Source organism: Herpailurus yagouaroundi, unplaced genomic scaffold (genome assembly GCF_014898765.1).
Source record: "Herpailurus yagouaroundi ecotype Mexico unplaced genomic scaffold, PumYag 67793, whole genome shotgun sequence".
Taxonomy (NCBI): domain Eukaryota; kingdom Metazoa; phylum Chordata; class Mammalia; order Carnivora; family Felidae; genus Herpailurus; species Herpailurus yagouaroundi.
In genome coordinates, this window is record NW_024420586.1 from 17,945,398 (window position 1) to 17,958,504 (window position 13,107).

Below are 13,107 nucleotides of genomic sequence, written 5' to 3' on the forward strand. Positions count from 1 at the left end.
GGGGAGGGGAGTGGTCACAGCCTCTGCCCGAGAGGGCTGTCACCAAGTCTTGGGAGGGGGCCTGTTCATCTTTGGCCGTCTTGGGGCTGGAACTCCTGCATCTGGCTTTGGGGCAAGGGTGAGCGGCTTCCCCAGGGCTCCGGGGCGGGAACGGGGGGTGGGGGTGGGGGGGGGTCTCCACTGCTCCGCATTAGGACTCCCCCTGGGCGCCCTGCGGCCGGGGTGCGCGGCACACGTCATGTCCGTCCACCTCTGGCCGCGTGCGCAGGCAGTCGAAGCCGACCGAGCTCACCTTTGGAGACCCGTCTTCGCTTGGCTTTCAGCAGAGGGTCCTCCGGCAGGTCTTCCGCTGCGGTCTCGGTGTGGTTGCTGTCACCTGAGACTTTGCGCTTTCTGTCCAGCCGGAGGGTGGGGCTGTGTGGCATGTCCCCGGCCGCCTGGTCGGCGGGGGGCTCGCTCGCAGGCTGCCTGTCCACGAAGTATTTCTCCACGGGAAGATCTTTGTCCTCTGGCGCTTCAAAAGGATCGTGTTTGTTTCCAGCACTGTATTCGCCTGGCGGACGGGAGACAGGAATACGAGGGATGAAGGCCCGAAGGTCACCACGGGAAGGCAGGACCTCCATACCCACGGTCGTCTGCCACCAACAGACCGTTCTTTGGAAGACGGGGGGGCCTCACGCGTTGGCGGCACAAAACCCGCAGAAATACAACGTCTCAAAAGGGAGGCACACACCACACTCGGCTTTCTCTTTCTACCTTTTTATAGTTGGGGCACAGAGAGAGTCGGGAGACGAGGCATCCTCACAACTTCAATGATGCTCAGGTCCCTTCCAGGGCCCTGTCCCGCGGGGGGCAAGTGACCCTGCAGCAAGATCCAACCAAGCCAGGGCTGACCCAAGAAATCTCTCCGGAATCATTTGCTGAAGGCATTATTTTGAAATCAAAGGAAAGCTATGTAATAAACAGAACGAATAGCGCCGCCGCGTCATCTGTTCCCTTGGGTCGACAGGGGAGACGGGAAAGAGAGAGGGCTGGGGAAGGAGTGTGTTGGCAGGCAGGGAAGCTGGGGGACCAAGCGGGGAAGACGAGCCTGGGGAAGCCAAGGAGAGGCTTCCTGGTGCGCACACAAGAGTCAAAGGCAATTTCTTTTTTCTTTTTTTAAGGTTTCTTTCTTTTGAGAGAGTTGGGGGGGGGGGCCGGCCGAGAGAGGGGAAGAGAGAATCCCAAGCAGCCTCTGCACAGTCAGCGAGGAGGCTGATGTGGGGCTCGAACACTCGAACTGTGGGATCATGACCTGAACCGAAGTCAGACGCGTAACTGATTGAGCCACCCACGTGCCCCAGAAGGGTCAAAGGCAATTTCAAAGAACTCAACCTGATTACCACCCTTCCCTCGGTCTTTCTGACATCTGCAGAGTGAAAAAAGTGTAGTGTTTTACTCCAACACCTGGGTGACACCACGCACACCCACGGGGACCCAACCTGGCACTCCTTCCATGCCTTCCTTCACACGCAAACATCTAGGGACATTCGAAACGCAAGGATCCGCCCCCTTTTGGTGCCCTTAAATCGGCTCGGCCCAACGTCACGCGCTGCTTTTGCTCCAGCCTAAGAAATGGCTCGTCGATGGCTTTGGTCCCATTTCTTCTAATCCCTGAATAGTTTTGTAACCATCACTGTGACGTTAAGGAGCAGGAGTTCAGTATTTCGATGGTAACACTGAGCAGAACTGCTCAAGTCCATTTCCACAGGAAGTCATAAACGCACTCATCATATGCTGACCCCATTCCTCCTCCTTCCCCCGCCTAGACCACTTAAAATATCACTCCCGCTCCTGACCAGCCCATCTGGTCCCCTGATCAGACTTTCCTTGGGGGCATCGGCAGCATTCAGTGGCACTCCGTTGTGGGGGGTGGGGTGGGGGGAATTTCACCCTGGCCTCGGCTAGCCTGAGCTGTCAATGGTGGAAGGACCTGCCCACGTAGGTCTTCTGACACAGCAGTGTCCCAACACAAAGCTCAGTGGCGGCAGCAGGAAGCCCGCGCAAGCCTCTGACCCATGCTTCCGGGCGATGCAGCCGGGATGACCGGCGGACTGGGTTCGGCCCAGGCGAGCAAAGGGGACAGGCTGTGACTCGCACGCCTGCCGCGCTGTGACCCTCGTAACTGCTCTGGCGGTAACAGCGCTCCTTGACAACGCGGTCCCCCCTTCGGTTGTAAAGTGGGAATATCGCTGCGAGCTCTCCTCCCGCCGGTGAGCTGCCTCCCGGGGGTGGGCTCCATGAACAGCACGAGCCCAGCTAACGGAAAGGCCGGAGAAATCACTTTAACGGACGGGATGCCAAGACTGTCAGGCTAGGCTTGAGTGTTAGCCCTGTATGCATGAGATGTTAACATGTGAGCCCTCCTGGTTAACACCATTTGACGTTCCTGGTCCAACCAGCCTGCCCCGAAAGCCCCGTGGGAGGCGCTGGGGATCAGTGTACAGATACAAGGGCTAGCTCAAGAACCACCGTGTGCAATTTTAAAGTCAATTCAGTGTATCCGCCTCCCCCACCCCTAGGTAGGAAAGATGGTTCAAACAAAGTGGGCTGAAAGCAGAGGTAATCGGGAGATGACGGATGCCTTCTAGGGTCACAATCAGGCAGAAAAGCTCAGCCGGCGACCTGCGATGTGCCCCGATCGGTTTAAGCCTCTCTTCGCCCCCGAGTGCTTCAGATTCCGCTTCTACATTTGACATCTTAGCTGCGGGTCTCGAAATCACCTGTATCTGTTACGGGCCCTATCTGGCAAAAGAGGCGCGTCTTGCTCGGGGAGAGGGACTTCCGGGCGCGTTGGCCCTCGCCGCCAACTTCCCACAGTGCAGCTCGGTTCTATTCTCCCCTACCTGGCCTTTCACCGTGTCAGCAGGCCGTGACCGACCGGAGACCTCGTCTCCCCTTCCTCGCCAAACGACAGCAGCCCTACAGGCGCACAACAGCCTTCCTCTTCACCCGCCAGGATGGGGAGCCGTGGTTCACTGAAATCACCCACCCACGCAACGTAGCTGAGCTGCTTTCGTCCCCATTTGGCGAAAGGATCTTTCCCCAAACTAGATCCATCCATCCTTCCCACAACTCCCGAGCCTCTCAGGGCAAAGATCCCCAGTTCAGCCGAGGGAAACTGCCCCCCTACCGTGCCCAAGACCTCATGCGCCATGACCTTACCCGGGCCAGTAATTAATAATCCCAAAGAGCACCCGCCATGACTGCCCTAGATACACGTGGCCACCAGCTATGGGGGACATGTGCCACGTCACACACCTGATCTGCCGGGAGCTCCTCGATGAGACTATTCTAGCCACAGCTGCCGGGATTACCCTTGAAAGCAAAGGAGATGGAGAGCCAGATACACAGGGGTCCTAACTACCCAGTCCACCACCCGTTCGTTCCCTTCTAAACGTGGGAAGCTATGTGCTCTTGGTCATGTGATCCAAGCGGATGCGAATGTGGCTCTGTTGTTCGTGGTTTAACACTTGGTCCCTGCAGTGTGGTCACGTGACTCACGGACCATACATCCCATAATTTATCATGGTTGTGCCATAGCACCACCTCAAAGAAGCATCGCCATGGCAACATTTACAAGTCACCGTGGCAACAAAGCACCCTCGCCACCGTTGAGCCATGACCAGTCAGCCCTAAACAAGGTGGGAGGGTTCCCCATGATGGAAATTCCCTGCTCTGCAGATAACTGTGACACCTCAAGCAAAGGCTAACCTTGTGGAAACTTACGCCCTCCACAAAGAAGCATGGGGAATCGCGGTTTCAAACTCAGCGGAGTTCATCAACATGCAGGCGGCTCGGCCAAAGAGAAGTTTCGTGAAGCCCTTTGACTGAGGCTTCCTCCAGTTCCTGCCCAGGCACGGCCACTGAGCAGGTCCTGGGTCTGCCCCGGCCAAGTGGCTGGCACGGGAGACGGTCACTCCCAGTTCACGAGGGAAGGGACCAAGGTCTCCTTGTCCTCCCCCCCCCCCCCCGCCTTCAAAATGCCACTGATGGGAACCCTCAGCAAAGTTCCAAGCTTGAGAACCCGCCTGGGTCCTCTGTTGACCTTCTCAAATAAAAACTTAATTCAGCCACGCCCACTATCATAAAGCATAAACGAAAATCCCGGCCGCGGTGTTTTCAACTTAATTCACTCTTCTCAGGCCAGCCCCTCCCAACGAGTGCATACCGAACGCCTGGGCGGCAGAGGCCACACAGGAAGCACCCACCAGGTTAGGAGCTCCTGGGGTCCGCAGGAGTGGGGGGCTGCTTTGGAAGAGGGACGGCACCTGGGAGGCATCCCGTACCTTCTTCATCACCCCTGCCTACCCCAGATCCCTGCCCCACGTCTCACGTGCTCACAGCTCCACCTTCGGCCACACGGACACCCGTGAGGAGAGAACCAACTGTGAAGCAGGGCCTGAGCCCACACGGGACATGAAGACATGAGACATGAAGGCCAAAAGGACAAGAAGGCCCGTTAATTTGCGGCCGGATGAATCTAGCACCTGCCGTCCCCTGCACGAGGAGATGGCGGCAAAGACAACCAACGGCTCTTCCAAGTTATTCCTCTTGACCAACACAAACCACAGGTCCCCTAGACGATTGGGGACGGGGACCCACCTCCTTGGTCGCCCCAGGCCTTACAAGTGAGTCTCCCTCCCCCACCCCCCCCGCCCCCCCGCTCCCCGATCCCCTTCCTGCCCTCGTGGACGATTTAGGCCTTGCCGGGCTACGTCCTGGGTGGTCCAGGAACAGTACCCACTGGTCGGGGCCTGGACGGACTCAGGGGAGGGCAGAAGGGAGGCCTTTCGGAGGTGTCTGGGCTCTGCTCCCCGTTGGCCTAGTCTGATGCTCGTCTCTAGGTTCCGCAGGAAAGACAAAGAGGGACATAAACTCCCCTGGGAAGACGGCCGGGGTGAGGCCGCTGCGATGTGAAGCCGGGTCTGGCCATCTGACTGAAAAACCAGACAAAGGTCAAGAAGACTCCGGGCTGGCTAACTTCCCACTCCCTTCCTCCACTTCTACAAGGTCTCCCTGAGAGATTTCCCCAAGAGCCGGCCTTATGAGGCACTTCAGAAAAAAAGGCAAGTTACCCAGATGCCCAGGGCGAGCGCGCGCAAAGGGGAAGGCGTTGTCTGCTACTTTACTCAAGGGCGGCCCAGACTCTCCAGGTCTGCCTATCAACGCCATGAGCGGGGGGAGTAAGGAAATCTTCACTCCAGGTACATCAGAGGACCCGCCACTGACTAGCCACCGAAACTCCCTTCTTCGAGACTCACGTGAAACAAACCGGTCCTGGTGGGTGGGCCTATCCAGACACCTGGCCACAGGTCACTGTCTGACCCCAAGGCGGACTGGCGGGTGGACGGAGGAGGGGGCTGTGCCCCAGGCAGCGAGAAGCAAGCTCTCCTGGACCGCAAAGCCTCCCCAACTCCACCAGACGCCCATGAACCGCGTGTGTGCGGGAACGCCCCGCCCGTGGCGTCCAACAGCACAGAGCTCACACGATGCACCCGCCATCCCGGACTGTCCCGCGTCACGAGGGTTCTGCACCCATCGTCTACTTGACGTTCAGCCAGCAGCCTTCATTCACAAAAGCACTAGCTCTCTCTCCATTTTGCCTCCAAAACAGAACACAACCTCGGTCTGGTGGGAAGAACGCGCTCATTTACACCACGCCCTCGGATCGTGCCGTCGACACCTAACGATGGCAGACGAACCTGCCGCAGAAAACAGTCATCTCACCTCTATGTTGCCTTCGCTCCCCCGCCGCCCCATCTCATTTTACCAAAACCACTGCTTTTGGAGGGGGAATACGAGACTGTCACTGGGTGTGTGTGTGGGGGGGGGGGTGCCTCTGGCTGGAAGGATCATTCCACTGCTACCAGAAAGAAAGAAAGAACAGGAAGAGAAAAGAAACCCTATCTGTACCTGCTACAAAACAGAACGTAACATACGTGCCACATTTACATCTCCCGCTGTCATTCTGCCGCTTTTATCGTCCCAGGCTGTTACTGACTACAGGACCGGTGCTTCTCTGGAAAAGGAGAGGTGTCCCAGGAAATAATCGTCGGTAGGTGCCTCATTCCTGGATGCCACCACGGTCAAAAGGACAATTGGCCCTTGGCTCCCTCGGACCGGAAGGGCGGCCCATTTCTCTGAGCAACCCGCTGGACGTCGGGCCCTAGCAGTGAATTGCTTCCTGTCCCCTCCGTCAGCCCTGGGAGCGGTGGCCCGCTGTTCCCACCGACGCGGCACCACGCGTAGGCTGCCCGGGTTTACTTACATCTCTCATTGTCATTCTGGTCGGCAATGGCCTCTTCCAGGGCGACCGACTTTGGCTTTTTGTCCGGATTTCCTTTCAACCTCTCCCAGTCAGCGGGGCTGAATTTGCACACCTCGGAGTCTTTGGCTGTTGGGTGGCCACCTTCTCTCTCTTTCATCTCCAGCTCTGAGAAGCGCATCATTGCACGCTAGAAAGAGAACGGAGATGGAAAAAAAAAAAAAACACAACACCTTACCATAAAAGCTATTTCGTGTGCCTTACCTTAAAGGAAAGTATGTTCAAAGAAAAGTTTGCCCAAAGCCAACCACAATTTATGATACAGTGGAGATATTTTAAAATGTAATAGATAAAAATTTATGAGTATCTATACGTAAGTAATCGCACATTCTTTACTCGTAAAGCCATATGTGTATAGATATATATGTGCCGTGCATGTACATCCATACATACACCACTGCATAGAGACATTGTCTTTCGAAGGTAAATAAAACAAAACAAAAACACAACGCAAAGAAAACAAAACAAAACAAAAAAAAACACAACAGAAAAGAAAACAAAATGCACAATGAATAAAGACGACCATGGCCCACAAACTTCCCTTTGTATATTTGGAAATGAAATTTAACTCAAAAGGTTTATGTAAGATTCTAGTAATAAAAATTTGAAGAACTGACCTCACAGTAAGCAGCGGGGAGACATAAAATACTGTCCTCTTGTAATCCTTCCATCTATGTAATTAAAATGGGCACTCAATGGATCATTTAGATAACTTCATCCATTTTTATAAGCATAAACCAATTTTTTTCTTAACATTGCAAAAACAATTTGGCTGTATTTATCTTTTAATGAAAAGTAAAATATCTTAAGGAAATGCCTATACAACATCTATCATTCGCTAGCAAGTTAAACACATACTCTATCCCTTTAAGCGAGCTTTTTTTTTTTTTTTTTGTGAGAGAAATCGCACGAATCCCACAGACATGCGGCTGTTCTACACCTCCACCAAGTCTCACATAAGGCATTCTCAGCGGCTACAGGTACTATTTGTTAACGTACAGTAATGGCAGAGAATTCAAAGCAACTGATAGGCAAACATCATGCAGTCTTTCGATATCCTTTGCAACAATTACCACTTCTGTTAGCAGCAGCTGAGTGGCGTTCCCTTAATATCATCTACAGAATAACTTCAAGTATCCAGACACGCGAACCTCCTAAGAGCTACCGCTCACGTCCCCTTACTGGACACATTTCATACATTTACATTTACCATAAGCTCCATTAACCAAATCTGCCTGGCGTCCTGCCCTACCACACTCCCCCAATCCTCTTTCCACATTAAAAAAAAAAAGAACTGGAAACCGGAGGAGTTCCTTGAGATCGGGTGGGGGGGCGCTCACCTGCAGGGCCCGCTGCTCCCGGCTGAGCTGGCTGGAATCTGCATACAGTTCGGTAGTGACACACTTGAATCGGTCACCCACGTAACCGGCGGAGTTGGCGATCCTCTTTGCCAGCTTCGACGGCTTCGGTTTCAGAACTTTGCCATCGTTCGATTCCGCCTCATCGGCTCCATCTTTGGTATAGGTGGGGGCGACGTCCACGCTCGGTGGGGCACTGCCCACGCAAAACGGTTTGGGATCCTCTTGGGTTTTACCGAAAGTCACAGCAGGGCCATCGCTCCCCAGAGTCGGCTCCAGGAAGGGAGTCGCCACCGGCATCCCCAGGTTCTCCTTGTTGGTCCCCGCTGGAACGTTCTCCTTGCTCAGGTTGAAGACTGACTGGCCCGGGGCCTGTTTGAACGCGTAAGCTTCGTGGAAATCGCTGATGCGCCCCAACTCCTCTCTCAGGGCGATGAAATCGCGGTGTGGCTGCAGGGCCGGGTCGGCCGGGGGCTTGGCGGGCTCGGCGCTCTGGCCCACGCTCTCCGCCGCAAAGGCCGGTTTGGACCCGTTGGCGTCAGTTTTGGCCTCTGGCTCTTCGCGGAGAAGGTCTACGTAGACAAGCTTGTCGCTCTTGACGACCGTCTTCCCTTGACTCCAGCCGGGGCTCTGCTTTAGGCTCTTGTCGGCGGCGGGGACGTCCGGGTGTAACTTCGTGCCGCTAGCTTCCAGCATCTCGGAAAACCGGTTCCGGAGCGTCGGGTCCTCATAGCGGGCTCTCTCGTGGGAGCGGGACCTCCTCTCTGGCTTCTCGTCTTTCGTGATCTCGATGGGCGTGTGAGGTATCAACATGGGATGCACCATGCCCAACCCCAGTGCGTCCTGGTAGGTGACAAACTCCGGCCGGCCTGTGGGCAGCCCGTAGGGCAGTCCGGGCTTTGGGGCAAGGTGCCCAGGAAAGAGACTGCCGTTGGGCAACAAAACCGGGTGGGGGTAGACGGGTCCCTTGCCGTGTAAGGAGAGGGGACTGATAGCAATGCCCTCGGGCGCTGGGTAAGGGAGGTAACTCCTGGGGTAGGGGATCGGTGGGGACCTGAAAGCCTCACTTGGAGACAGAAATATCGAGCTCGGCGGGAGGCCATTCTCGTTCGCTTTGAAGCTCGGCTCCGGGTTGCTGGCTTTGGCACCCTTGCTGCCGGTGCTGCCGCCGTGCTTGGCCGGCGTGCTCGGGGGCTGGCCCACGTGCTGAATGACGGACGGCGTGGTGTCCATGGAGCTCCTGCCGGTCTTGCAGCCGTCTGCGGTGGCATTTGGCGCTGGTGACGCGGAGGCTGGGCGGCCCGCACTCGATACCGACCCTGCGACGTTAGCGACCACGGCGTCGGTGCCGCCCATGCGGGGACACGATGAACTCCGCTGCTGTGGTATGGCCCAGTCCAAGGCCTTGTTTTTCGGCGGCACGTTTTTGCCGTTGTTCTCGTCGTTAGGGCTCGGCCCGGGCACCACCCAGGACGAGGGAGCCGTGCTAATGATTTCAGATCTATAGATAGCACAGCCGCTTCCGGGAGGAGATAATGTTTCTTTCGGAATCTCGCTTCCGGACAGCACTAGGCCGCTTCCAGCTCTGCTGTGCACGAGGACCGTGGGAGCCATCTTTTTCATGTGGTCAGCTTTGGAAGCATCGACATCTACCACTTTAGCAGACAAATCGAGGGGCTTATCGGTGACGTCTTTGGTAACCGTCTGCTTCTCCAACAGAGGCGGCGAGCCCCCGTCTTTTCTGTCTTGACCTGCTGTTTTCCGGGGGTGCCCGGGAACCGGCTGGGCACTGTCGGCCCCTTCCGGAGTCTTAGGATACTTGCCGTTGGAGAGCCTGGCCGAGGGGAACTCACTGCTGACCGTCATGTATGGCTTTGACAGGGTGACGGACGGTGACGTGGAGATCCTGGCGTAGTGCTTGTGAAATTCGGAGTAGGAGTCTGCAGTGGGCTGGGGGGGCAGGTGGACGCGGGGTGAAGGCCGGGGCGAGGGGGGCAACAGGAGGGCTGTGTCCCCGGGCAGGCCACTGGTGACCGCCTTGGCGGAGGGCACCCTAGGCTGTTTACTGTTCTGGATGTGGGGATAGGCGTGGGAATCGACGGGGTTCCCGGGACTGACGCCCATCTTCCAGGGCAGGCTTTTGTCTGCGCAGTGGACCAGAGGTGGGATGGCCGGGGAGGCCGAAGGCGTCGAGAGCCTCATGGGCGAAGCCAGGGACGACGGGATGTGGGGACTGACGTAGTGAGGCGGCGGCAGGTAGAGAAAGCGCTCCCCGTTGGTGCAGACCGGAGAATACAGCGGCTGGGCCAAGCTGTAGGACTGCTGAGGTAGCAAGGCCTTGTACATGTTCAGTGAATACTTATTTGGCGAGTCAAGGAACGGGTAGATGGCTGGAGTGGCCCCCTCCATGTAGGGATTGACCCAGGGCAGCCGCAGGTAACTAGCACCATTGATGTTGAGAGGGCTCTGTTTGTCGCTGGCAGGCCTGTCCAAGCCCAGTGTTTCGGCTGTGGGCACAGCACTTTTTTGTATTCCGGGTGGTGTCTTGTATATAGCACTGAAGCCGTTTGGGGGCTTTCCCGAGACGGCGGAAGCCTCCACGGTCTCGGGGGTGTTCGGTTTGAACTGCATTTCTGGATTTCTCTCAGAAGAGAACCCGAGACCACCTAGCGTGCTCGCGGCAGCCTCCCGACCTTTCTCGGAGCCCAGTCCGCACAAGCTAGAGTAGACGATGTTGCCGGGGACGCGAAGCCCTTCCCGGATCAGGCCAGTGCGGTCCATGCTCAGTGCTGCCAGGCCATCGATCCTATGACCAGTAGTGGCATCCACCTTTACGGAAGAACAACACGGGTGTGACTCGAGACGAGCATTCAAAGCGGCAGGGCCCATCCCGAAGAGAAACCGCCATCTAGCTCAATGTGCCATCAGCCTTGCCGTCTGAGCAGAAAGGGTTAAAAAGACAGGTCCCACGGGGCCTGCGACCCCCTGCCCACTTCTCCAAAGGCCTTTGCCGCCCGCCCGCCCGCCTTCTCACCTCGGTTCAACTAGTATCCTGAAAGCCTGTAAAAGGTTGATCCCTTTAGACTTGGGGCCCATACATTAAATTCAGTCATCTATTAACTCTGGAAAATTCACCTTCTCAGCAAAAATTCTCTGTTGCTACAGAGAGGACACCAGCTCCAGTCCTCTTAGCGCCGCCCCCCCATGGGGTACCGACCTGAGCCTCCCAGGCCTGTTAGGTTGGGGGCGGGGGCGGTGCTTACCAGGTTGGGGTTGTGTGTTTTTTTTTTTTTTTTTGGCTGGGCGCAGGGAAGCATTATGATTTAACATAACAAGAAAACAATCTTCAGTGGGACAGCAGGGAAGGAGGACTTTGGCGGTCTCATTTCTAAATCAATAAAGAGGCCATGGGTCAAACTGTGGTTGTGTCTTTTGACTTCCTCTCCCTGCTGTCTGAAGACAGTTCTGTGTTTCGTATTTTACTGGAAAAGCAAACCCTAAGGGTCTCCTTGGAGGCTGGAAATTTATCCAGCTCCAGGGAGCACTGATGTGGCACGCAGCTTATCGAAGAAAGGGAGGCACGCATCCCACCAGTCACTACACGGCTCGGACATAAGTGGCCAGCGTGCCAAAAGGAGTTCAAGGGCCAAGAAGGCGAGCGGAGAAGAGCTTGGGTGAGGGCCTGAGGAGGGCACATTCTACTCAGCCCTGCCCAGAAACAGCCCCGCCCCGCCCCCCCCAAAGCCCTTTAATGGCATGCAAATTAATGCACGATTGATTACAGATCACTGATATTCAGATAGCCCGTCAACAGAAGCCATTAATCTCTTACCACGTTGTGGTTCAAGGGATTCTCTTCCCTTAGTTCCAGTCTGGCCTTTGAAGCGTCACCATCATTTACAGGAACTTTCCTATTTAAAAGGACACACCAACTTCGTGAAAGCGTTCCTCGCTTAACGCATCTTTCCGTACGTAGATGGCCCCAGGAGAGACCGGCTTCTAGTGAGCTCCATTTTTCAAACCGCCCTCACAAAAACATTCCTCACCAACGGCCCGCACTGAAAGTTGTCCCCAAATGGTGATTCAACTGGGCTGGGAGAAAACAAAAGGAAAGGCAGGGCGCAACGGGGACGTGAAGTCACAAATACGTCCCCAAGGTGGAGGACGCAGAAATTAAGATCCTGCGCGACGCCTTCTCCCAAGAGGCCAAGTAGGCTGTGCGAGCCGACCCTTCCAGGTTCTACCTGAGGGCAGACGTTAGGGAGTCCAATGGCCAAACGCCAAAGTGGAAAGACACACAAGGCCGGAGTCTCCCGGCTGGCTGCATCCATCACTTCTGCGTTCCTCACGAAGGCAGGCTTTCGAAAAGTTTTCCCCAAACAAAGTTTAGGGACCCTGTTCTACAACACCGGTTTCCATGGTGATAATGAAGCCATATTTGACTGCCTTTATCAAAATGACGGGGGGCGGGGTGGTGGGGGGGGGAGACACACGAATATCACACAAATGCCAGCTGCTCTAGGCTCCCGAGAAAGCCGCACACCTGTGCCAGGCTGCTGCGGCTGCCCTGGGACTTGTTATCAGACGGCATCGATAAAGAAAGCGCTCAGTGCCAACTTGAAACTCCCCAGGATGAAATCGCTGACAAGCAGCAGCGGATACCCCGAACAGCAGCTTCGATCATGTACCGCTTAGCCGCCCCTACCCCATGCTCCAAAATTACGGATTAGGAAGCGGAAGAGAGCTGTCGGGGGATTGAGACCAGGAGCCGAGGGCCTCACTGAACACCCAGCAGAGGACACCGAGAGACCCTGGGCTTAAAGGAAGTGAGGGGTGGCTATCTCCCCATTTATTACTGAGCAAACTATTTGTTTTAAAAGCACATCGAATGCCGATCCACCTGGGCCCACACTCCTGACATTTAGAGTTAAAGCAGCATATAGACTGGGATTAATTCTCCTTCATAAATATGAAATAATAAATTAAGGACGAAAGTGCACTGAAAGGCCGCTTTAGGGGCTAATCTTTTAAAGGGCGGCAATGCTTCGCTGAGCCGGGTTGCCTGTTAAAACTGTAAATCAAGGGCCGCCGGCTAGGCGGGAGATCTTTCTCCCCCCACCCCTTTTGCGCCCACTCTGGCTTTGAGAAGGTGAGGGGGGCTTCCGCATGGGCCCTGCTCAGGAGCTTGGGGGGAGGGGGGAGGGGGGAGGGGTAGGGGGGGCACCCACCCTCTCTCCCGGGGCCCCAGCCAGACAGGCCCACTCACCTGTCTTCGTTGATCCCACACATGCGGACCCTCTCGCTGTTCATCCAGCTGTGAACGTTCCCATACAGGGGGGTTGCTGAAAGCATGTCGTCTTCTTGGATGGCAGCTTTTCTTCA

The 13,107-nt window shown here is 55.8% G+C and overlaps 1 protein-coding gene across 6 annotated transcripts in view; it reads right to left on the reverse strand.

Moving 5' to 3' along the window:
* BCOR (BCL6 corepressor) overlaps nucleotides 1–13,101 on the reverse strand; it is a 24,477-nt gene extending 11,376 nt beyond the window's left edge. For 4 of the 6 annotated variants that reach the window (XM_040469005.1, XM_040469006.1, XM_040469001.1 and 1 more), the window contains exons 1-6: nucleotides 12,992–13,101; nucleotides 11,558–11,636; nucleotides 7,708–10,554; nucleotides 6,985–7,038; nucleotides 6,311–6,497; nucleotides 293–553 (exon numbers count right to left, since the gene is read on the reverse strand). In XM_040469005.1, coding sequence (XP_040324939.1) covers nucleotides 293–553; nucleotides 6,311–6,497; nucleotides 6,985–7,038; nucleotides 7,708–10,554; nucleotides 11,558–11,636; nucleotides 12,992–13,077 — 3,514 coding nt within the window. In that variant the 5' untranslated portion in view covers nucleotides 13,078–13,101. The remainder of the gene's footprint in view (nucleotides 1–292; nucleotides 554–6,310; nucleotides 6,498–6,984; nucleotides 7,039–7,707; nucleotides 10,555–11,557; nucleotides 11,637–12,991) is intronic. The other 2 variants (XM_040469007.1, XM_040469004.1) reach the window with 1 other exon arrangement.
* Between the last annotated feature and the right edge of the window lie 6 nt (nucleotides 13,102–13,107).